Raw genomic sequence first — 17,518 nt, forward strand, 5'->3', positions numbered from 1 at the left:
CTTCACTCAAAAAAATGTCATTTATAGGAAATCTATATCTTTTCCACATAAAATGTCACTGAAATCAGCACTTTGGCACTTCCAGCTAGAAAAACATGTAGCAGTGAGTACCTGTAGCTGCTCCCAGAAAGACCTTAGTGGGCCCCCAGACTGGCTGGAGAATCTCACACCTCAGTTGGAAGGATGGGAGACAAACGAGGTGGGACCACGCTTTACAAGATGGCCAGAGGGAGAGGGAAGCAGCACAGAAATACTGAATGATTTGTAGAACTTTGCAGGATATCAGAGCTCTACTTGAGGTCAGAAGAAATATTATCCCACATTTTAGATGTCTTCTGCTGTGGGGACCCATCTGAGAGAGAGAAGAAGGCACAGTCTGTAGGTGGCATTCAGCCATTTGTATTTTTTGACAAGAAGATTAAATCCCCTCAAAGCTGAACACTAACCTGTGTGATGCACCTTCTGAGGAGCTTCAGTTTGCCCCTCAGGGAGACTGCACAAGGACTACAGAAAACACATCTTCTGGAAGATATTAACTGCATAGAAGCAACCCCTGGGTCAGGATGGATAAGGGTTGTTCTGGACAACCAGTCCAGTGCTAAACTAGATCGCAGTTTTACCAGATTGTTGGCTTGAGTTCTCAGAAATGCACAGGTAGTCCGTGCCAGTTTGAAGGAAAGCATCCTAAACGGCTCCCAATTGCAGTACAAGGTGCAGGAAGCAAATTTCTGTTCTTGCTGAGCAATGCTCGCTCCAGATTTGAGTTCCACAATGGCACTGCTGAAGCATGCGCGTGTTTTGAAACCTGCCTCGACTGGCAAAAGCCAGCCATGTGTACCAACTCTCTTAGCTGCTGTCTGCAGTTACAGTCATCTTTAAAAACCTGGTTTTATTCCAGAAGCTGGCCACGGAGTGAAGAGGCAGGCATCATCACAGCCATCCCGTGACATAAATGACGCACCCGGGAAGGACAGCAACTGTTCTTGTGACATTGCTAGCCAGTGGGTACATGCGAGCCCACCCCACCACACACCCCCTCAGCCCCAGCATGCCACAGGTGCTCAGACCCGTGGCGAATTTAGAATCACATACAATTATGGTAAGAAGCCAAAAATAGCCTGAAGAGCACTTGGCTGGCCCAAGCTTCCAGAAGAGCAAAGGTTTTGCTATGCCAGCTAATGTTCGCCTAATATAGAGACAACCTGCCTCAAGGGTGTCAGGGAAGACCCCAACATTGCCTGAAACATTGGGTGTAACGAGGGGGGCTGCAAGGTGGGCATCCCAGACCCTGGAAGCTATGTTCCTGCCCTCTGGCTAACCCTGGTGCTCTCCTCTCTCCACCTCCCTGGGCTGGACTTCTCCTCCCCGGAGGCATGCAGATCTCCCAACAAACTTAAGTTAGAGCCTGACCCTGTCCTGAAGAACAAAAAGGAGGGGTTTGCCAAAGGCACAGAGGTTAACCACCCGCAGTCCTCACCCTCTTTCACCGAGGGAAGGTTTCTCCTCTTCTGCATCTCCTTCTGACATCTTAAGATGCAGAAAGCAGCTACATGTGTATGGGCTTAAAAAAAGGAATTAAGTTTAACATCTCAGGAGTTAATGATTGCAGTAGGGCCTGGACCCAGACCCCAGCAGGACTTGCATTTCCATCCCAGGCTCGGGCAGTGACTTTCAGGGTGACAGAAAGACCCTTTCCCCAAGCCCTGTTTCAAATTCAGCACACTCCGGGTATTAACAGTACATTGCCATAGCGGCACGTAGCTCAGTACCGACTTCCAAACCCAGGGGAAGCTGAAAGAACATGCTCCATCAGCACCCACACCTTGAAAAGGAGCAGAGCTCCTTCCTTTAAAGCTTTTTAGTGTACACCAACCAATAAGCACGGCCTCAGCACTGCTTCAGCTCTGTGCGTTCCCTCTTGGGTGGGAACAGCAAAGCGAGGACAATGAAGTCAATCGCTGACTCCAATGCAAGCCAGCAAGGAGGAGAGGCAAAATTGAGAATTAAAAGCAAAAAGGTTAGGAGGCTTTTGGTTTTGCTGCACAAATGCAATTGCAGGGTCAAATATTCTTAAATCTCTGAAGAAGAGGGTGCATGGAATAGTTGTTCTTGCAGGGCCTGAAGGACCTGTAAGGTGATGGTGATTCTCTCCTCAGCTACGCAGCTTTGGATGAAGCACCATCACCTATAGCACTTATGGAAGCCAGACCGAGCATGTGTAAACAAGAGTCAAACTAATTATCAAAATGAAGTAACTGGAAAGAGCACGGTGGTGTAAACACCCTCACTGTTCCGCAAGAAACATAATGGTTGCATTAGTCATTAAATCATGGTCAAGTGGAATGCTTCCTCCACAAGAAGTTCCCATCATTAGAAAGTTGAGGTGCAGGAGGAAAGGCCTTGTTTAACCTGAAGGGAGCGTTTATTCATCAGTTAACGAGGCAGGGTGCGTCCACACTAAGTTATCAGGAGCACGCTCCTTCTCACTCATGTCTGCACAAACCTCTCCTGATGACAACACTACTGGTTGCACAACAGCTGGAGTCAAGACCTGCACAGAGGCAGAAACGAGGACTCTATGATCTGAAATGCATGGCATGTTTTTAAAGCTCCTCCCTCAGAACACCATCGCTCTTTCGCAATTTCAAAGCTGCACAGATGTAAAAAGAGAGACAGGAACAGAGCTAAAGACAGGCCTGCTGGCTTCTCCACATGAGAAGCTTCTCCACGTGAGAAGCTACGAAATCTAATGTGACAGAGGAATATTTGAAACCCAGCACTTTTTGGATGGCTACCGTCTAACAAGCACAGCCCATACACCTGAAGAGGCTTGCTGAAGGTGGAAGGGTAACCATGTTGTATCTGCCTAGGAGCGACTGCTACACAGAGCAACTGGAATAATCAGCAGAAAGTTAAAACATACAAATGTTTGAGAGTTACTACACAGACCAGAGTGCGTGTGAGCCTTTCTCTGCGCCTCAAATCCTGCATCGCTTCTGCAGCTGAAGAAAAGGCATCAGTGCTAACAAGCATCCCTCCATCAGCACTCTTACATGCTCTAAACAAGGGTGACAAACCAAGGATACATCTGCATAGGATTTTATTAAAGTAGGCATCATCCACAACTGCCAACATTTGAAAAAAATACTCTTAACTTTTTCTCTCCTGAACAGGTAATTTAACAGCTGCAATGCTCAAATGCCATGAGAGAAGTCTCTGCCCAGAAGTCAAATTTTGAACTGGTAGCAAAAGTTTGACATTTTGTACCACATCAAATTGGTTTAATACAGAAAATACTGTAACATAGTTACAACAGAAGTTAGAGAGGAAGATACAGAAAAAAAACCACATGCATTGTTGGTCACCGGTTGAAAACCGGAATTTCATACAGGACTTGAACGCTGTAGACACATCTAATCACATTCCCTGACTATCACCATATTATTGCCTCCAAACAACTCTCTATTGCAACACGGTTTATTTCAGATTTTGCAAAGTATAAGTTTCTTAAACAGCTGCTCCTAAATTAAGACAGCAACTTTTGGCAGAATAAAAATAAAAATTGTTCAAAATGCTATAGGTCTGAATTTCACCTTCACCGTAACACCTTATCCAAAGCTTTTGTGCAATGCCACAACCAAGGACAGTGTGTTCCAAAAGAAAGAACATTCTTGCTCTTCACTCCTGTTAGTGTTAAGTGGAGCTCTGAACACAGGTGAGGGGAGTAGAGCCCAGGGCTTTGAGTGAAGTAAAGAAGTGGAGTGAGGCCCATCAACAACTCTTTATTTTGCACGTTTTGTGGAATGGAGGCAATGGGGAGTCCCCAGAGTCTGAATTATGAGAGACTGGAATGGACAAGACGCTTCAGCTCACATTAAAGCCCTTCATCTGATGGTTCAGTTTAACAGTCCACCAGGAGATATTCCTGTTTTGGCAGGGCAGAGGACAAAACCCGAGCCAGTCTTTCCTTTTAGGGTATGAATCGAGGGCCAACTTTGCTGGCCCATTGGGCCAAATATTACACTTGAACAATGTGATAGTTACAACAGTGGCCAAAGTTTAAAAACTTGCCTTGTCAGAAATGTAAACAATATAAAAATCTTTCAATAACAGGCCACAACCTTAGAGGGTTTTGAGCTTAAATACTTGGGAACAGAATACTTTGCCAACACATGAAACAATAAGATACATACAAAACCAAGAGACACAAGTTTAACAAATGTTTAAAGTAACTGGGTTTCACCACAGAATCTTCATTTGGAGTTTACTTTCATGAGAAAACATATTCCCTGCAGCATGTAGACTCCTTCACAGAGACAGAAATCTGGTCATGTCAGTTATCCACTGGCTGTGGAAACACTGCAGGGCTACAGAAAGCATAACAGACTTGCAACTACCAAAGCATCACCACAGAAAACATAGCAAACAAGTTGTAGGCAAAAAAATACTTGAATGTGTTTACCTACACACACCGTTGGAGTATACAAGACAATAAAGATGGAGAGCTTCAAACAGGGAATTTCCAGTAATTTTGAAAATGAGATATTTTTTCTTTGAAAAAAAAAAAAAATCAAAAGTTCCCAGATTCTGTTTCTCAAGGCATGCTATAGCTATAGTAGCTGATGGCTCAGATTCGCATCCACAGAAACTGGTATTTTACCTAAAATGGCTTTCCTGTCTCTCCAGTTTGCTGTTTCTCAAAGCCTCCTAAGTAGCTTTTGAATAAACATATCTTCCTTGCACACAACTACTAAGACTCCCTTTTTAATCCCAGAATCTCCTGTGCATGAAACTCAATGAGCAGAACAGCCCTTAACTGTAGCTAGAAGATGGTTTCAGCTTCTGGATCCCTCTCTAAAGAATAAAAGCATATGACAGTTACACATAAATAGCATCTACAAATACACTTACAACACACGTGGAAAGTGTAGTGAACATGAACAGATTTCAAAGGCTGACTTGACTCTATCATAAGACTCCATCATCAGCCCACCTTTAAAACTTGCTCCAGGCAGTATGTCATCATGCTAGCATGGCAAACAACTGGGATAACCAAAAGTAGTGCTAATTAACAATAAACCCATACACGGGCATTGCCTTCTTGCAATACGCCCCAGATTCACTCACATATACGTAAACAACTCTTCGGATTTCGGAACTGCCACTGAGGTTAACCTGAAGGCTGCAGCAGTTTCAATGAATAGGACAAAGCCTAGCTTGTAAACCCTGTTTTTTTAAAGCATAGTGAGAATTCAAGTCCTGTTCGCCTTCACATTTATAAGCATTATAAGAATAATGCTACTTTGTATGCCCTCTGTACAGAAAAGCGTATGTTTATACAGCACTACATATATATATAAATATATATATATAAATAGAAACTATTGACCAAAGTTTGATTTCAAACTAGAATTGCATTGACCCCTGCATTTTGGAAACATGAAGTAACTCTTCTGATCTCTCTTTTGTAAGCAAAGAGTAGAAAGGATCGTATCTTACTACGATCTAACATGCTCCACCAGGAGAATGAAAAGCCTATCGTTAACTTTGCAGGATATGCCCAAAACAGCAGGTTTGGCAATATTGCCCCATGTTGTTTGCCAAAGAAGAGGTAGGCAGCAGGAATGATTGGAGAGTCATCAGCCTGGAGTTAAGTGCTTTTTTTTTTTTCTAGCTGCTTAAGTGTGGAAGTTAAAGAACTCTACGTTTGTCATCAGTGCTGTGCTTGGAGACAGTACCAAATGATGTTGTTTATCTAACAGTACATTCTACCTAAAGTATGTTTCTTCCCAACTCTATTGCTACTTATGAAAAATTAATAATTGACATGCTCTAAGACTCAGAAAATTATAAACTAATTTAGTCATTTCTTCCTGGTCCTCCGTGGAAATCTGGTAACATCTTACAAAGTATTTCAGTTAGCTTGAGCAATCCTGGACTCACACCCAAGGAAGCTAAACATTGTAGCCACCAACTCTGGCAGATCATAATCGTGTTTCCAACCCCAGTCCCTCCGGGCGTTCCTGTCGTCAAAGTTCATCGGCCAGCTGTCAGCTGTGATGGAAAAAAAGGAGAAACAGGAGCATGAGGCTTAAGAAAAACATCTTTAAACTTTAAGATGCATTCACCACTGGCCATTTGAACTACTGAAGCTGAATTTCAAACTGTAAGACTTAACTGTACAGGAACAACTTGCAAGTGTCTGAAAAGGAAAGAAACTGGTCTGCCCTTAACATATGGCAGTCTTAACATCTTTTCTTACCCACTGCTAAAGAAGCTGATACTAACCTATGGCCTGCCTGACTTCATCCACATTGAAGGTCACTTGGAGCTCAGGAACATGCTTCTGCACCTCTTGCACTAGCTCTTCAGGAGTGAAGCTCATGGCACTGATGTTGTATGTCCTCATGCTCAGTGCCTCTGCAGGGGCCTCCATGACCTCTAGAGTTGCTTTCAGACAGTCATCAATATACATCATAGGGAGACGAGTGTCCGGCTTTAAATTGCATTGAAATTTGCCAGTCTTTATGGCATCATGGAAAATCTGGACAGCATAATCTGTAGAAAAGACCAGTGGATGTATGTACTCATCTGCCTCCATCTGTTCACTCCACGACAGTCAACAACCCCCAGACCACCTCCAAAGTCTCCTGTCTAAAATCTAGCAGCAGAACTGTGTATTATTTACATTGAGCTGCAGGAGCGTAAGTTATTCTGAACTATCCCAGTGATATTCTAGCACTTGCACACTGCAGCAAGAGAACAGAGTTTAAAATATTTTAAAAGAAAATGGTCTCAATGGGTGTAATTGATCCAAAATCTCTTACTGTTTAAAGGCAAAGACAACAAAATCACACCCTAGGCTGGAGTGTACAAAAGTATCGTTGTAACAGTTTAAATAGTATCCCTACACTCATGCTCTATACTGCCACAGATTAAATTTCTACAGACACATTAAACATTACTCTATTGGCTTGTTTTCGCTCTTCTTGCCTGCAATACTGAGAACTATGTCCAAGTCACTTACCAGTTGTTCCCCCACCAGGCTGAGAGTCAGCAGATATAACTCCTGGATACCTCAGGCAGCGGAAGTCTAAGCCATACCGGTAATGGTAGTACTACAGAGGGAAGAGAGAAACATAGCTTTACACATCAAGACTTGGCCATACAACTGGTTGATTTCACAGGAAGTCTGCCACAGATGAACCTTCACGCTGCAGCCATCCCCTGGCAGGGATGAAAGCAAAGGAACTACCAAACAGCCTCCATTCCCTGCCAGGTAGCTGATCTCCCTGCTTACTCTTTTCTAGTTTACATCCACATCAGTAGATATGGATTCTTGATACAGATCGGCTTCTAACGTAAGGTTTAGATCTAGTGCTCAGAAACTGAAAATTCCTCAGTTTGTGAGACATTTCAGGTTAACACAATCTTCAGACCTTCCACTGTCCTTCGTAAATTTCAAGTGTGAGGAAACTGTATGTAAAAATACCAGGTTTAAAGATGTTATGTTTATAAAAAACTACAAAGCCAAAAGATAAGTTGTGCATGTACAAACTCCCATGTTTTTAACTTCAGTGTCTTTTTTTGGAGGGGGAGGAGCAAAAGTCATCATTGTCCAGTATGCTTTCAGAAGGCTTTGTACACTGACATTTATGCAATGCCACTCATACTGGCAGATGAGGCAGAAGCCACAGTCAATATAACTTGCTTCCCTGTTTCTTTTGAAAGTTAGATGTTTGCCAGCTTCCAATTCTTTGCACTTTTTCCAACAAAACTCAAAAGACCTTTGTCCTTAAGAGCTGCCTCAGACTACTATTGAGCACTCAAGCCTGAAGTAAGGAAAGAAAGGGGAGAAGAGAAATTCAGTCAGGAATCTTACAAAAGCAATTAAGTTCTCCTACAACTTTGATGAAATAAATAAAAAATTCTCACTTCTCCCATGAGCTCAGCATGAACCTTGGAGACTCCATAGATTGTCCTTGGTCTCTGAATGCAGAGATCAGGAGTTGGGTCTCGAGGAGAGGTGGGTCCAAAGGCTCCAATAGTGCTTGGAACGAAGAGCCTCAAATTATGCTCAGCTGCAATATCCAGAACATTGTGTAAACCTGGAACAAACAACAGGATTATCAGAACATACACAGCACTTTCTCAAGCCTCTGCAGAGTCACAAACTTGAAGCCCTTGTCACATACCAGTAATATTTACAGCTCTGGCCAAAGGGACGTTTGCTTCTCCAACAGCACTGAGTAAAGCACTATAGTGGAACAGCCAAGTTATCCGATTATTCACCACTATCTCACGTAAATTCTTGTAATCCAAGATATCCGCATAGATAAAAGGACCTAGAACAAATGGAACCAGAAGGAAATTGAATGTCAAGAAGAATGGATGTAAAGAGCAGTTCTACATCAAACTCACATTGCTGCTTCTTGACCATAGCTGTATTCAGAATTTGACTGCACAGCAGAATGTGTGCCTCTAACAGCAGCAGTCAATGAATCAGTAAATAAGCAGGAGAAATGAGTGGAAACTACCTTCACCTCAGCAACAGACTGATGCAAGAACTCCTGTTTTATCCAGTCAACAGCATGAAAACAGGGAACATCTAGCGTACAATATTCAAGTATCTAAATACATCATTAAACAGTAACAATGAAGAAAAATTTATGCAAGTTTCTAATGAAAATAATAAAAAATCCTACTCTATATCCACCTTAACATAAAAATTGCCTGAGCATGGAAAAACAAAGCACAAATTTAATTTCCAGCTTGTTCCCTCCAAAAGAATAAATGCACCTCTTTTTGCAGCAGAAGCACAACAGTCAAGTTCAACTTGACTCAAGTAGTTACTCTGGTCAACAAAGTGGCAAAGCAACAGTGAAAAAATTCAAAGAAAAATATTTAGAAAAAGGGAATAATAGGCAGGAAAAATCCATGTCTTAGCACGATTTCAAAGCAGGAAGGTGTTATCCAGAAGTTTTGAACAATAACTTGTTCTGTCTAATCCACATATCATTTAGACTTTGGTAATTAATCTATGAATATCAGAGATAAAGTAAAGATTTTGTTTATCATGTGCTTCCCCCAGTCACTTACCACTATAAAAAATGTTATCTGCAGGCTTCCTAATGTCAGACAAGATCACATTGTTCTTTCCAAAGCGTTTCCTGTGTAAAAATACCCATATGGTATGAGTCCACAGTCTTCAAGATAATTCATAAGTTGCTATTGGTATTTTGTTTTGCAGGAGGCAATATCAGAGGAACAATTATTTCCACAATGAAATCAGTTATTGCGCTAAAAAAACCACCAACAACCCTTTAAACGTCAATAAAGCATTTTAGGAAAATTAGTAAACTACTACTAATAGCAGTGAAAGGTTGCATAAGGATAGAGAAATTTTCTAGAAAAATTAAAATACGTTGAGAAGAACTACCTTCCTACCCTCTTCTGAAAATTTTACCCAGAGATAATCTACTCCCCTGCAGCCAGCAAAAAGCCACTGGGCTTGCTGCAACTGCAGCTACATTTATACCAACAAAGAACATAACTGAGCAATCTCTGCCTTGTGCTTTTCTAATCAACACAAGGCTGTTGCAGAGGTCAAGTCTGATGGTGCTGGAATACATTCCAGCCTTCTATTATTTTGATTATTTTAAAATAAATGTATCATAGAAAAGGTAGAAAACATTCAAACTGCACCACAGGAATGCAGTAAATTTGCTCATTTTTGGTCATAGTCCAAATCCTCTGCAACACTGTGTGTTAACAATACTCTGGAGCTGAGCAGGTGTCGATATGGACAACGGTACGGGCCAGAGACAGCTCTCAGACCATTTTATATTTCTTGAAAAGATACCATGGAAAAAATAAGGTAACTGCGTATGTGAAGCAGAGCAACGGAAAGAGTCAGAATAAATATATTTTCAATTTACTCCTTTTGCTGCATCAGTTTATCTTCCACCAAATCATAAAAACTTCCATATCTCATATCCTAATCTTTATTTTTGTTTGTACTTTACTAAATAAGGCATCTTATTCCTGAAGCCACTGAACTGAAATTATCAGAGATAAAAGTCAGCAGCTGCAGAGCCCAACAGCTGGGTAGTTAGCAAAGGACTAAGTATTTTTTCAAGTGGATGCATGTACTTTTTTCTCTCCTGTAGTCCCTGCGTAAAATCACCGCATTTGTCTCTCTGTTGAGCACTGAAATCCAGCCTTATTTGGCTATATCAAAAAGAGAGAAAAGGGAACCTGACCACCCTCTGAGGATTCAGATTCTGAATACTTCCATTTAACTGGAAGCAAACTGAACTCAGTGGCTAGTCTCTTAGACAAAATTATGTTATTTCGGGAATCGTGATCAATGTACACACAGAAAGTACATCAGTGAACCTAAACCAAGCAAAGGAGTAAAAAAATAAAAAGATGGTGAAAAACTAAAATTATTTACAAAACTAAGAGGCAAAAAAGAATCTGCAATCATCACCAGGATTCTTTTATAAACAACCTTTCAGAAAATTATTGCTTTTAGAAGTGATGGTTAAAGCTTTAATTCCTCACTAACAGCAAGTCAGAGAATCATGACATACCTCAGAAGCTTAGCAAGTCCCACTCCAAGCTGGCCAAGACCACCTAAAATGGAATACAAAAGAGACAAAAATCAGAAAGTGGTATCAAAATAGAGTTCCATCATTGCATGTATCACATTAGAAATAACTACTATTTTTCCCAGTTAGTCATAAAGCTTTACTTTTTTCTTAAGGTAAACCAAATGAATAGGTTTTAGTAGATTTCCAAGGGAAAAAAACAAAACAAACCAGGAAAGTTTACATGGGACACCAATCTTATCATCATGTGGGAAAGATCATCACAATTCCAAAATATTTTGAGTACTTCCAGTATTCTGCTCACCAGGGAGGAAGAAAGGGAGTGAGGGACTCAACTGAGAAGGTGGAGCAGCAATACAGTTATGGCAGGAATGCTGACCTGTAATTAGCACCCGAGGATGATCAGACTCAGAAAAAGAAACCGAGTGAAAGCTGGCATCAGAGGCCACCTGGCGAGGCGAGACTCCAATGCATCGAACTGGCACAGTGGAAATCCCACATCCACAACCAGAGCTCTGCAGCAGCTGGCTGACAGCTCTGCTCACGTTTTTGACAATTGCCATCTTCCTCCTTCAAGTATGCTGTGAGAACAAGAGAAAAAGATTATTCACATATGACTCAACCATATTAAACATTTTAAACACTCCCTTAGAAAACTGAAGGGTTTCAGAAAAGTCTGATGCAATCCAAGTCCCAGTTGACGTGCCAACTGAGAGCCACGTCTGCTCTCTGTTGTCTGTGAAGTCTGTGAAGTAAGATAAACAGAGGTAACGTATTCACCAGAGCAAGCTCAAGAAAATATCCACAGCCCCAGCACAGAGTCCAGTATAATGAACAGTGAGAACACAGTTCAAGTTTAAGCCTTTTTAAAACTGTCACTAGAAACCATGATTTCAAGCACAATAGACAACAGATACAGAATTCAACAAGTTCAGCTGCTACGATTACACAGCTTCACTGTAGGTGCTTCTGAGTGAAAGTTTTATAGACTGCATGAATAAGCAACCCTTCTTAGTATTGCATCAGCAAGACTCAGCTAAGCCAACAGAGGCTTAAAAAAAGGTCACTGCTTTGCTCAAACTTAACACACACGATGGACAGCAGCCAGGAAGCAGAACAAGGGAGAAGCAGTATGTACCCAGGACTGACAAAAATGTCCTCCTAATTTCACACACACAAAAAAAGACATGATTCACTCACCATAACACAGCACAAAATTATCCCTATTTAACCCTGAGATACATGCAAATTTGGCTTTCTTTCTCTCCAAATCTTTCATATTGGGAAAAGAAATGGAGAAGAATGTAGCTCAAATAAATTGCATCCACAACAGGTCTTCCCTGAGGCTGCAGTTCACTTCTTTCAAATACATTTCTTAAGGAAGAATTTAAGTGATTGTGCCTTATCCCCTTCGAACAACTTTCAACTCTTTCCCAAAGTGCTAGAGTAAGTAAATTCCCACACAAAAACATATTTCAAAGCTAGCTTGCTTGAGATTACCCTGTCAATTCCTTTCTCGTACATGTTCTTGTGGTATCTATTATAAAAAGGAAAAGGGGGGGAGAAGGGCAGCTACAACAAGAAATTACAGCAGCTAATTGCTGCAGATGAATTCCAGCACTACCAATTCTAGTATGCATAGAAAAACAAACAAGTAATTAATGTGGGTGTTCCTTTCACTTAGGGCAACACGCAAGTCTGCAAATTTTCTGATACTTTAGGGAGTCCTGCTATTTAAATACAGAAGACTTGCTAAACTACCTATCACATGCTTCATAAGATACCCCCCAAAAAAAGTGCATTACTAAAAAGCACAACTGCATATTTAAACTGATCAAAGAGACTTATTCTGAGATGCACCTCCCCTCACACCCCCTTAGACTTGTTTGCTCACTTCTTTATTACCTTGAGAAGCACAGTCAGTTAATATCCTGATGAATTAGCCAAGCTTCTGTTGCACCTCAGCCACAAACCCATCAGAGGGACCAGTCTCACTGATTATAGGCTTGATCCATCAAAGCTGTACCTCTCCTTTCACAGTGCTACAGAAGCAATCACTCTGTCTTCTCTAGGCTTTCACAAGTCTCTTGCAATTCCTTGTTATACCCCAATCCGATATACCTGCATCTAATTCCACCTACAAAACTAGAGCAAACAGACTATTCCTTGAGCGCTGAAAGTGAAGAAGCCCCGTTTCCTGAGGACTCGATCTCAGAGGTAATTAATTGCTCTGTAAAAGGTTATGACATTGTTCTCCTCTCTTGATTCTCTCATGCTGATTTGTACAAGTCAGCTTATATTGCTGATAGGCCACAAAGATGATTAGGGGACTGGAGCATCTCTCTCCTATGAGGAAAGGCTGATAGAGCTGGAATTGTTCAGCCTGGAGAAGAGAAGGCTCAAGGGGGGGATATTATGAATATATATATATAAATACCTGAAGGGAAAGCGCAAAGAGGGCAGAGCCAGGCTCTTTTCGGTGGTGCCCAGTGCCAGGATCAGAGGCTGTGGGCACATGGTGAAACACAAGAGGTTCCCTCTGAACATCAGGAAAGATTTTTTTTTTACTGTGAGGGTGACAGAGCACTGGCACAGGTTGCCCAGAATGGAGTCTCCATCCTTGGAGATCTTCAACAGCCATATGGACGTGGTCTCGGGCAGCTGACTGGGTGGCCCTGCTTGAGCAGGGGGCTGGACCAGATGACTTCCAGAGGTCCCCTCCAACCACAAACATTCTCTCATGCTCAGCCAAGGCACTAATGAAATTTCCCTCCCATGCAAGCCCACCTTCACAAACCAGACATATTCTTGCTATTTTTGAGGCTCAGTCCCTCTCAAACTTATTTGAAATTAGCCAACAGGTGCAAAAATAGTTACATGTAAAGAGGAAGAAGGCAGCAGGCAGATATACCCAGATAATTCAATCTCATAAGCCATGTTTCTCCCTAGGAAACCAATGTAAGTTAAAGGGCAGTGTTCGGACTTTTGAAGAGCCATGATAATCCCTTCTTGTTTCAAACGGGTAATAAACACTTACAGCACTAAGAGAGACTCACTGGTTTCTGTCACCAAAAGTTTCCCCTTAAAGTACCTGAAAAAGCATTTTGCTTTCTATAAACACAATATAAACTAAAGTTTATTGCTACCAAAAATGCCATGCTAGGATGACATTGGTTTCCCCAAACACACCTGGAGTGAAACCACACAGGCTTAAGCTGAGAATTTACTTGCAAGTCTAGGCTGACTCAAAAGAACAGTAAACACATTCTATACCAGACACTGAGAAACCCCAGGCTCACCAAGCAGCGCAGCTGCATGTGAAAATCCCACCTCTGACATGCCTGTTATTTCTATTTCAAATATGAAGGGTGGGGGGGGTAACTAGCTATTAAATACTAAAGCTGCCAACAAATGCACAGATATATAAAGACATTAACATTACTCCTTAAAAGCACCTCCCCAAACCAATCATAAGATACAGGTAGCCCCAACACAGTGATTAACTCACAAAAGCAAACTGGGACAGAAAAGCCCATTCTGCTAGATCAGTTTCTCATTGTAAGTAACTTCAAGGAGTTAACAGCTCTGAACACAGAAAGTATTCATTTAACTGATGCAAAAAACCTTAAATTCTTTGATAGGTTTCTCTTTCTTACTATCTCAAAGAGGAATACTTCTGCACCTTTAGGAACCGGAGAGAAAAAAGAAGTTATACATATATTTTTCTTTTCAACCCCAGCCCTCCTATATTACCTTCTGACCAGTTTCTCAGTCACTGGTTTTACTCACCAACCCAAACTGATATTAGAAACTAGCTCTTTTGTTTTCTAAATCAAGTAAAATGAAGAAGTTTTATCTTGAAGCATGGAAGTTTATTTCCTCCACCCCACTAATTTAAACTAACAACCAACGCTAATCTAAAGAATTAAGCAAGACACACTGGAATTTTTCCTCTTCTGTACTCACCTGTCCCTCAGCCGGTAATACAGCAGAAGCAGAATGGAGACGGCAATTTATAGGACACTGCCTCTTTTGAAAGCCAATCAAAACTTGACAGAAAGTAGGAGTTGTCCCACACCTTAAAAAAAAAAAAAAAGCGTGCGCGTGAGAGCTGCAGCAGCAAGGGATATCACTTCGTTCACATTTGCTTGATTTTGAAACGTCTGTAACTTTGTGATTGGCAGAGAACTCTGAAGCTATGCAGCCCGCTCCTTTAACTAACAGAACCTTACAACCTAGGGTCATCTGTGAAGGACAGGTTTTAAACTAATTGGTCGTAGTGCAAAGGATTAGTATAAAGTAAACACATGTTCAAATGTAACAATAATCTCCCTGGGACAGCAGGAAATTTCTGAGTTTTCTAAGAAGATTAAAGTTCAGGGAGAGGGAAAAGAAGTGAAAAAAGTAACAGGTCTATAAAGTGACACTTAGCATGCTAAATGCCAGTTGCTATTCTTCTGCAAGGTTTCCAAAGTGTTACATAAGCAGCAAGCACTTGCTGCTCATATTAAAACAAAACAAAACCACCAAACGTTTATAGAAGTTAGAAATTTCTTCTGTATTTGTTATTAATAGAACATTACGGTGATAAGATGATAAGAAACTCACGGGTTAGGCGTGGAAAATCCCACAACAGTAAGCTTCAAAGAAAATGCAAAAGGGGTAGGTGAGAGAGGTCAGAACCAAATGCCAGATCTCCTGCAGCATTTCTGGGGGCCGCACAGCTGCTGAGATGCCACGGGATGCCCCTCCACAGAGCTAACCAAAGAAGTCCAAAATGTAAGACACTCTCTAGGGCACAGGATCTTGCAGATCCCCAACCACTAGGACTTTCAAAACAGCCAACAGCCTCGGGCATATGGTCCACACCAAGCTATTGTTCTCACCTCATATTTGTCTTCAAAACCACACAGTTTCTGCTTCAGACATAAAGAAAAGCTTATGCACTGGAAAGCTCCTCTACTATTTTCCTACTCTGTCAAGAGCTTGAGTGGAAAAATACTGCCCACCTGGGTGCCCAGGAGACAAGCACATGCCACCTTGCCTGTCCCGAGGAACAGCCTTACTCCCCGGTGCCCAGGTGCTGCCCACTGGGAAGTCCATTGGATCACCACATTGGAAGCACTCAAGCTGCAACAACCAGGGGATACTCCCAGCTCAGCTAACACCACCGCCTGGATAGCTGGGCAGGACGAAAACCATCACACATCCCCTGGTGGCATCTCCTCAGGTTCTGAGAGCCCCAAAGCGGGGTGCAGGGACCCAAGAGACCCAAAGCAGGGTGAGGGGACCCTGCATGCCTCCCTGTGTCCCCTGGCAGGGTGGATGGGGCAGAGCTCCCGGGTGGCCAGCTGCTGGCTAACCTCGAGCTGAAATAACCTTGACACGCAGGCACAGCCCCAGCGGCTCGTTTTACTGAGGTGACGCAGGAGGCGACGCGCTGCCCCTCGCCAGTCCCGCCAAGAGACGACGTCAGCCTGCAACACCGAGGGACCCACGGGGAACCTGACCTCAGCAACCGAAAAACCCAACAAATACAGGAGTCAGATTATAGCCGCAGCTCGGCAGCGTGAAGCCCTGCGAGCGGGGAAAGATGGGCCTCACGGCGGGTGCCCGGGGATGGCTGGGGGGAGGGAGGCGAGGGGCGGCCCCCAGCCCGCCGCAGGGCTCCGGCACCGGGGCCCAGGAGGGGTCTGAGGCCCAGGCGGGGTCTGAGGCCCAGGCGCCGCTCCCAGCCCCCCAGGAACGGTGGGGTGGCGGGGGAAGGTCCCGGTGACCGCCGCCGGCGCTGAGGCGAAGTAGAGCGGGAAGCGGCGCCCGCCGCCCCCTCAGCGGCCATTGAAGGGGGAGGGGGTGGGGGGAGGGGGTGGGGGAGGGGGTGGGGGAGGGGGTGGGGGAGGGGGTGGGGGAGGGGGTGGGGGAGGGGGTGGGGGAGGGGGAGGGGGTGGGGGAGGGCGCCCCTCCCCCACCTCATTCATTCGGTGCCGGGCCGTGGAGCAGGGCGGCCCCGCGGCCCAGCCCCCCCCGGGCCCAGGGCTCACCCGCCGGCCCCGCCGCACTCCCGCCGCCGGCTCCCGGTGCCGCTCAGCCCGGCGCCGCGCCCCGCAGGCCCAGCAGCGATGGGGAGGGGCGGGGCTGCAGCCAGACGTCACTGCCTGCCGGGGAGGAGATTGGAGGAGGGGCGGGGGGCGCGGTGTGACGTCAGAGCGACGCCACGCAGGCGTGATGTCATCCCCCGCGAAGCGCATCGCGCCCTCTCGGGGGGAGCACGCTGCAAAGGCTGGGCCCAGCGGGGCGCTGCGGGCGGGGGTTCCCCAGGTCAGTAGCCGTGTCACCGGGCTGTCCCCCCCAGATACGAGGTCAGCAGTCACCAGCCCGGTGTCACACTGCACCGAAGGCCGAGGGCGGGCGTGGCGAGAGCCGTTCAGGTCTGGAAGGCGTGAGGCGAGGGGAGCCGTGGGGGCTGGGCCCCACCCCGCCCCAGGGTCACCCCATGGCAAACACCACTAAAAATAAAGTTTCTAACCGCAGCGGCACCTGGGGCTGCGAGGTAGTATGTCACACAGCCCGCCTGCCCACAGGAAGCCACGGCCCAGGGAAGGAACTTGTTCAAAGTAACGGTGAAGAAACTTCTCTTGGGGATTAGGTGACCTACGGCCCTGTGCCTTGAGCAGGATGAGCGTGGCTGTGGTGGTCCCTCTGGGCAAGAAGGACCAGCAACCAGCATATTTTGCTAAATAAAACCTTTTGATTAAACGGCTGTTGAGGAGACCATGGCAAAATGGTGAGTTCTGCAGGGGTTGCGTGCCTGGGAAAAAGACTGTTCGATGATCCACGTACAGATGGAAAGTTCTCCTGCCTCCAAGAAGGAATTCATACAGATGTTGAAGAGCAGGTTAATTTAT

General features: G+C 44.2%; 1 protein-coding gene across 1 annotated transcript; it reads right to left on the bottom strand.

Annotated features, from left to right (window-relative positions):
- Positions 1-3,083: 3,083 nt before the first annotated feature.
- Positions 3,084-14,691, bottom strand: LOC121090031 (L-threonine 3-dehydrogenase, mitochondrial-like). Its single transcript, XM_040597961.1, has 9 exons — positions 14,580-14,691; positions 10,993-11,194; positions 10,596-10,638; positions 9,100-9,170; positions 8,196-8,345; positions 7,936-8,108; positions 7,028-7,118; positions 6,289-6,558; positions 3,084-6,054 (listed from the first exon to the last, which is right to left on the bottom strand). The coding sequence occupies exons 2-9, from the start codon at positions 11,174-11,176 to the stop codon at positions 5,915-5,917; spliced, it is 1,122 nt and encodes a 373-aa protein (XP_040453895.1). The 5' UTR covers positions 11,177-11,194; positions 14,580-14,691; the 3' UTR covers positions 3,084-5,914.
- Positions 14,692-17,518: the final 2,827 nt, after the last annotated feature.

Source organism: Falco naumanni, chromosome 6 (assembly GCF_017639655.2).
Source record: "Falco naumanni isolate bFalNau1 chromosome 6, bFalNau1.pat, whole genome shotgun sequence".
NCBI classification, from domain to species: Eukaryota; Metazoa; Chordata; class Aves; order Falconiformes; family Falconidae; genus Falco; species Falco naumanni.

Bases quoted from the DNA above. Each gene is read 5' to 3' on its own strand.
- LOC121090031 (XM_040597961.1), bottom strand. From the start codon at position 11,176: ATGGCAATTGTCAAAAACGTGAGCAGAGCTGTCAGCCAGCTGCTGCAG. The intron at 10,639-10,992 runs GTCAGCATTCCT...ATTCCATTTTAG, and splicing joins TCCTCGGGTGCTAATTACAG to GTGGTCTTGGCCAGCTTGGA. The intron at 7,119-7,935 runs GTGAGAATTTTT...TTCCCTCTGTAG, and splicing joins ATGCTGAGCTCATGGGAGAA to TACTACCATTACCGGTATGG.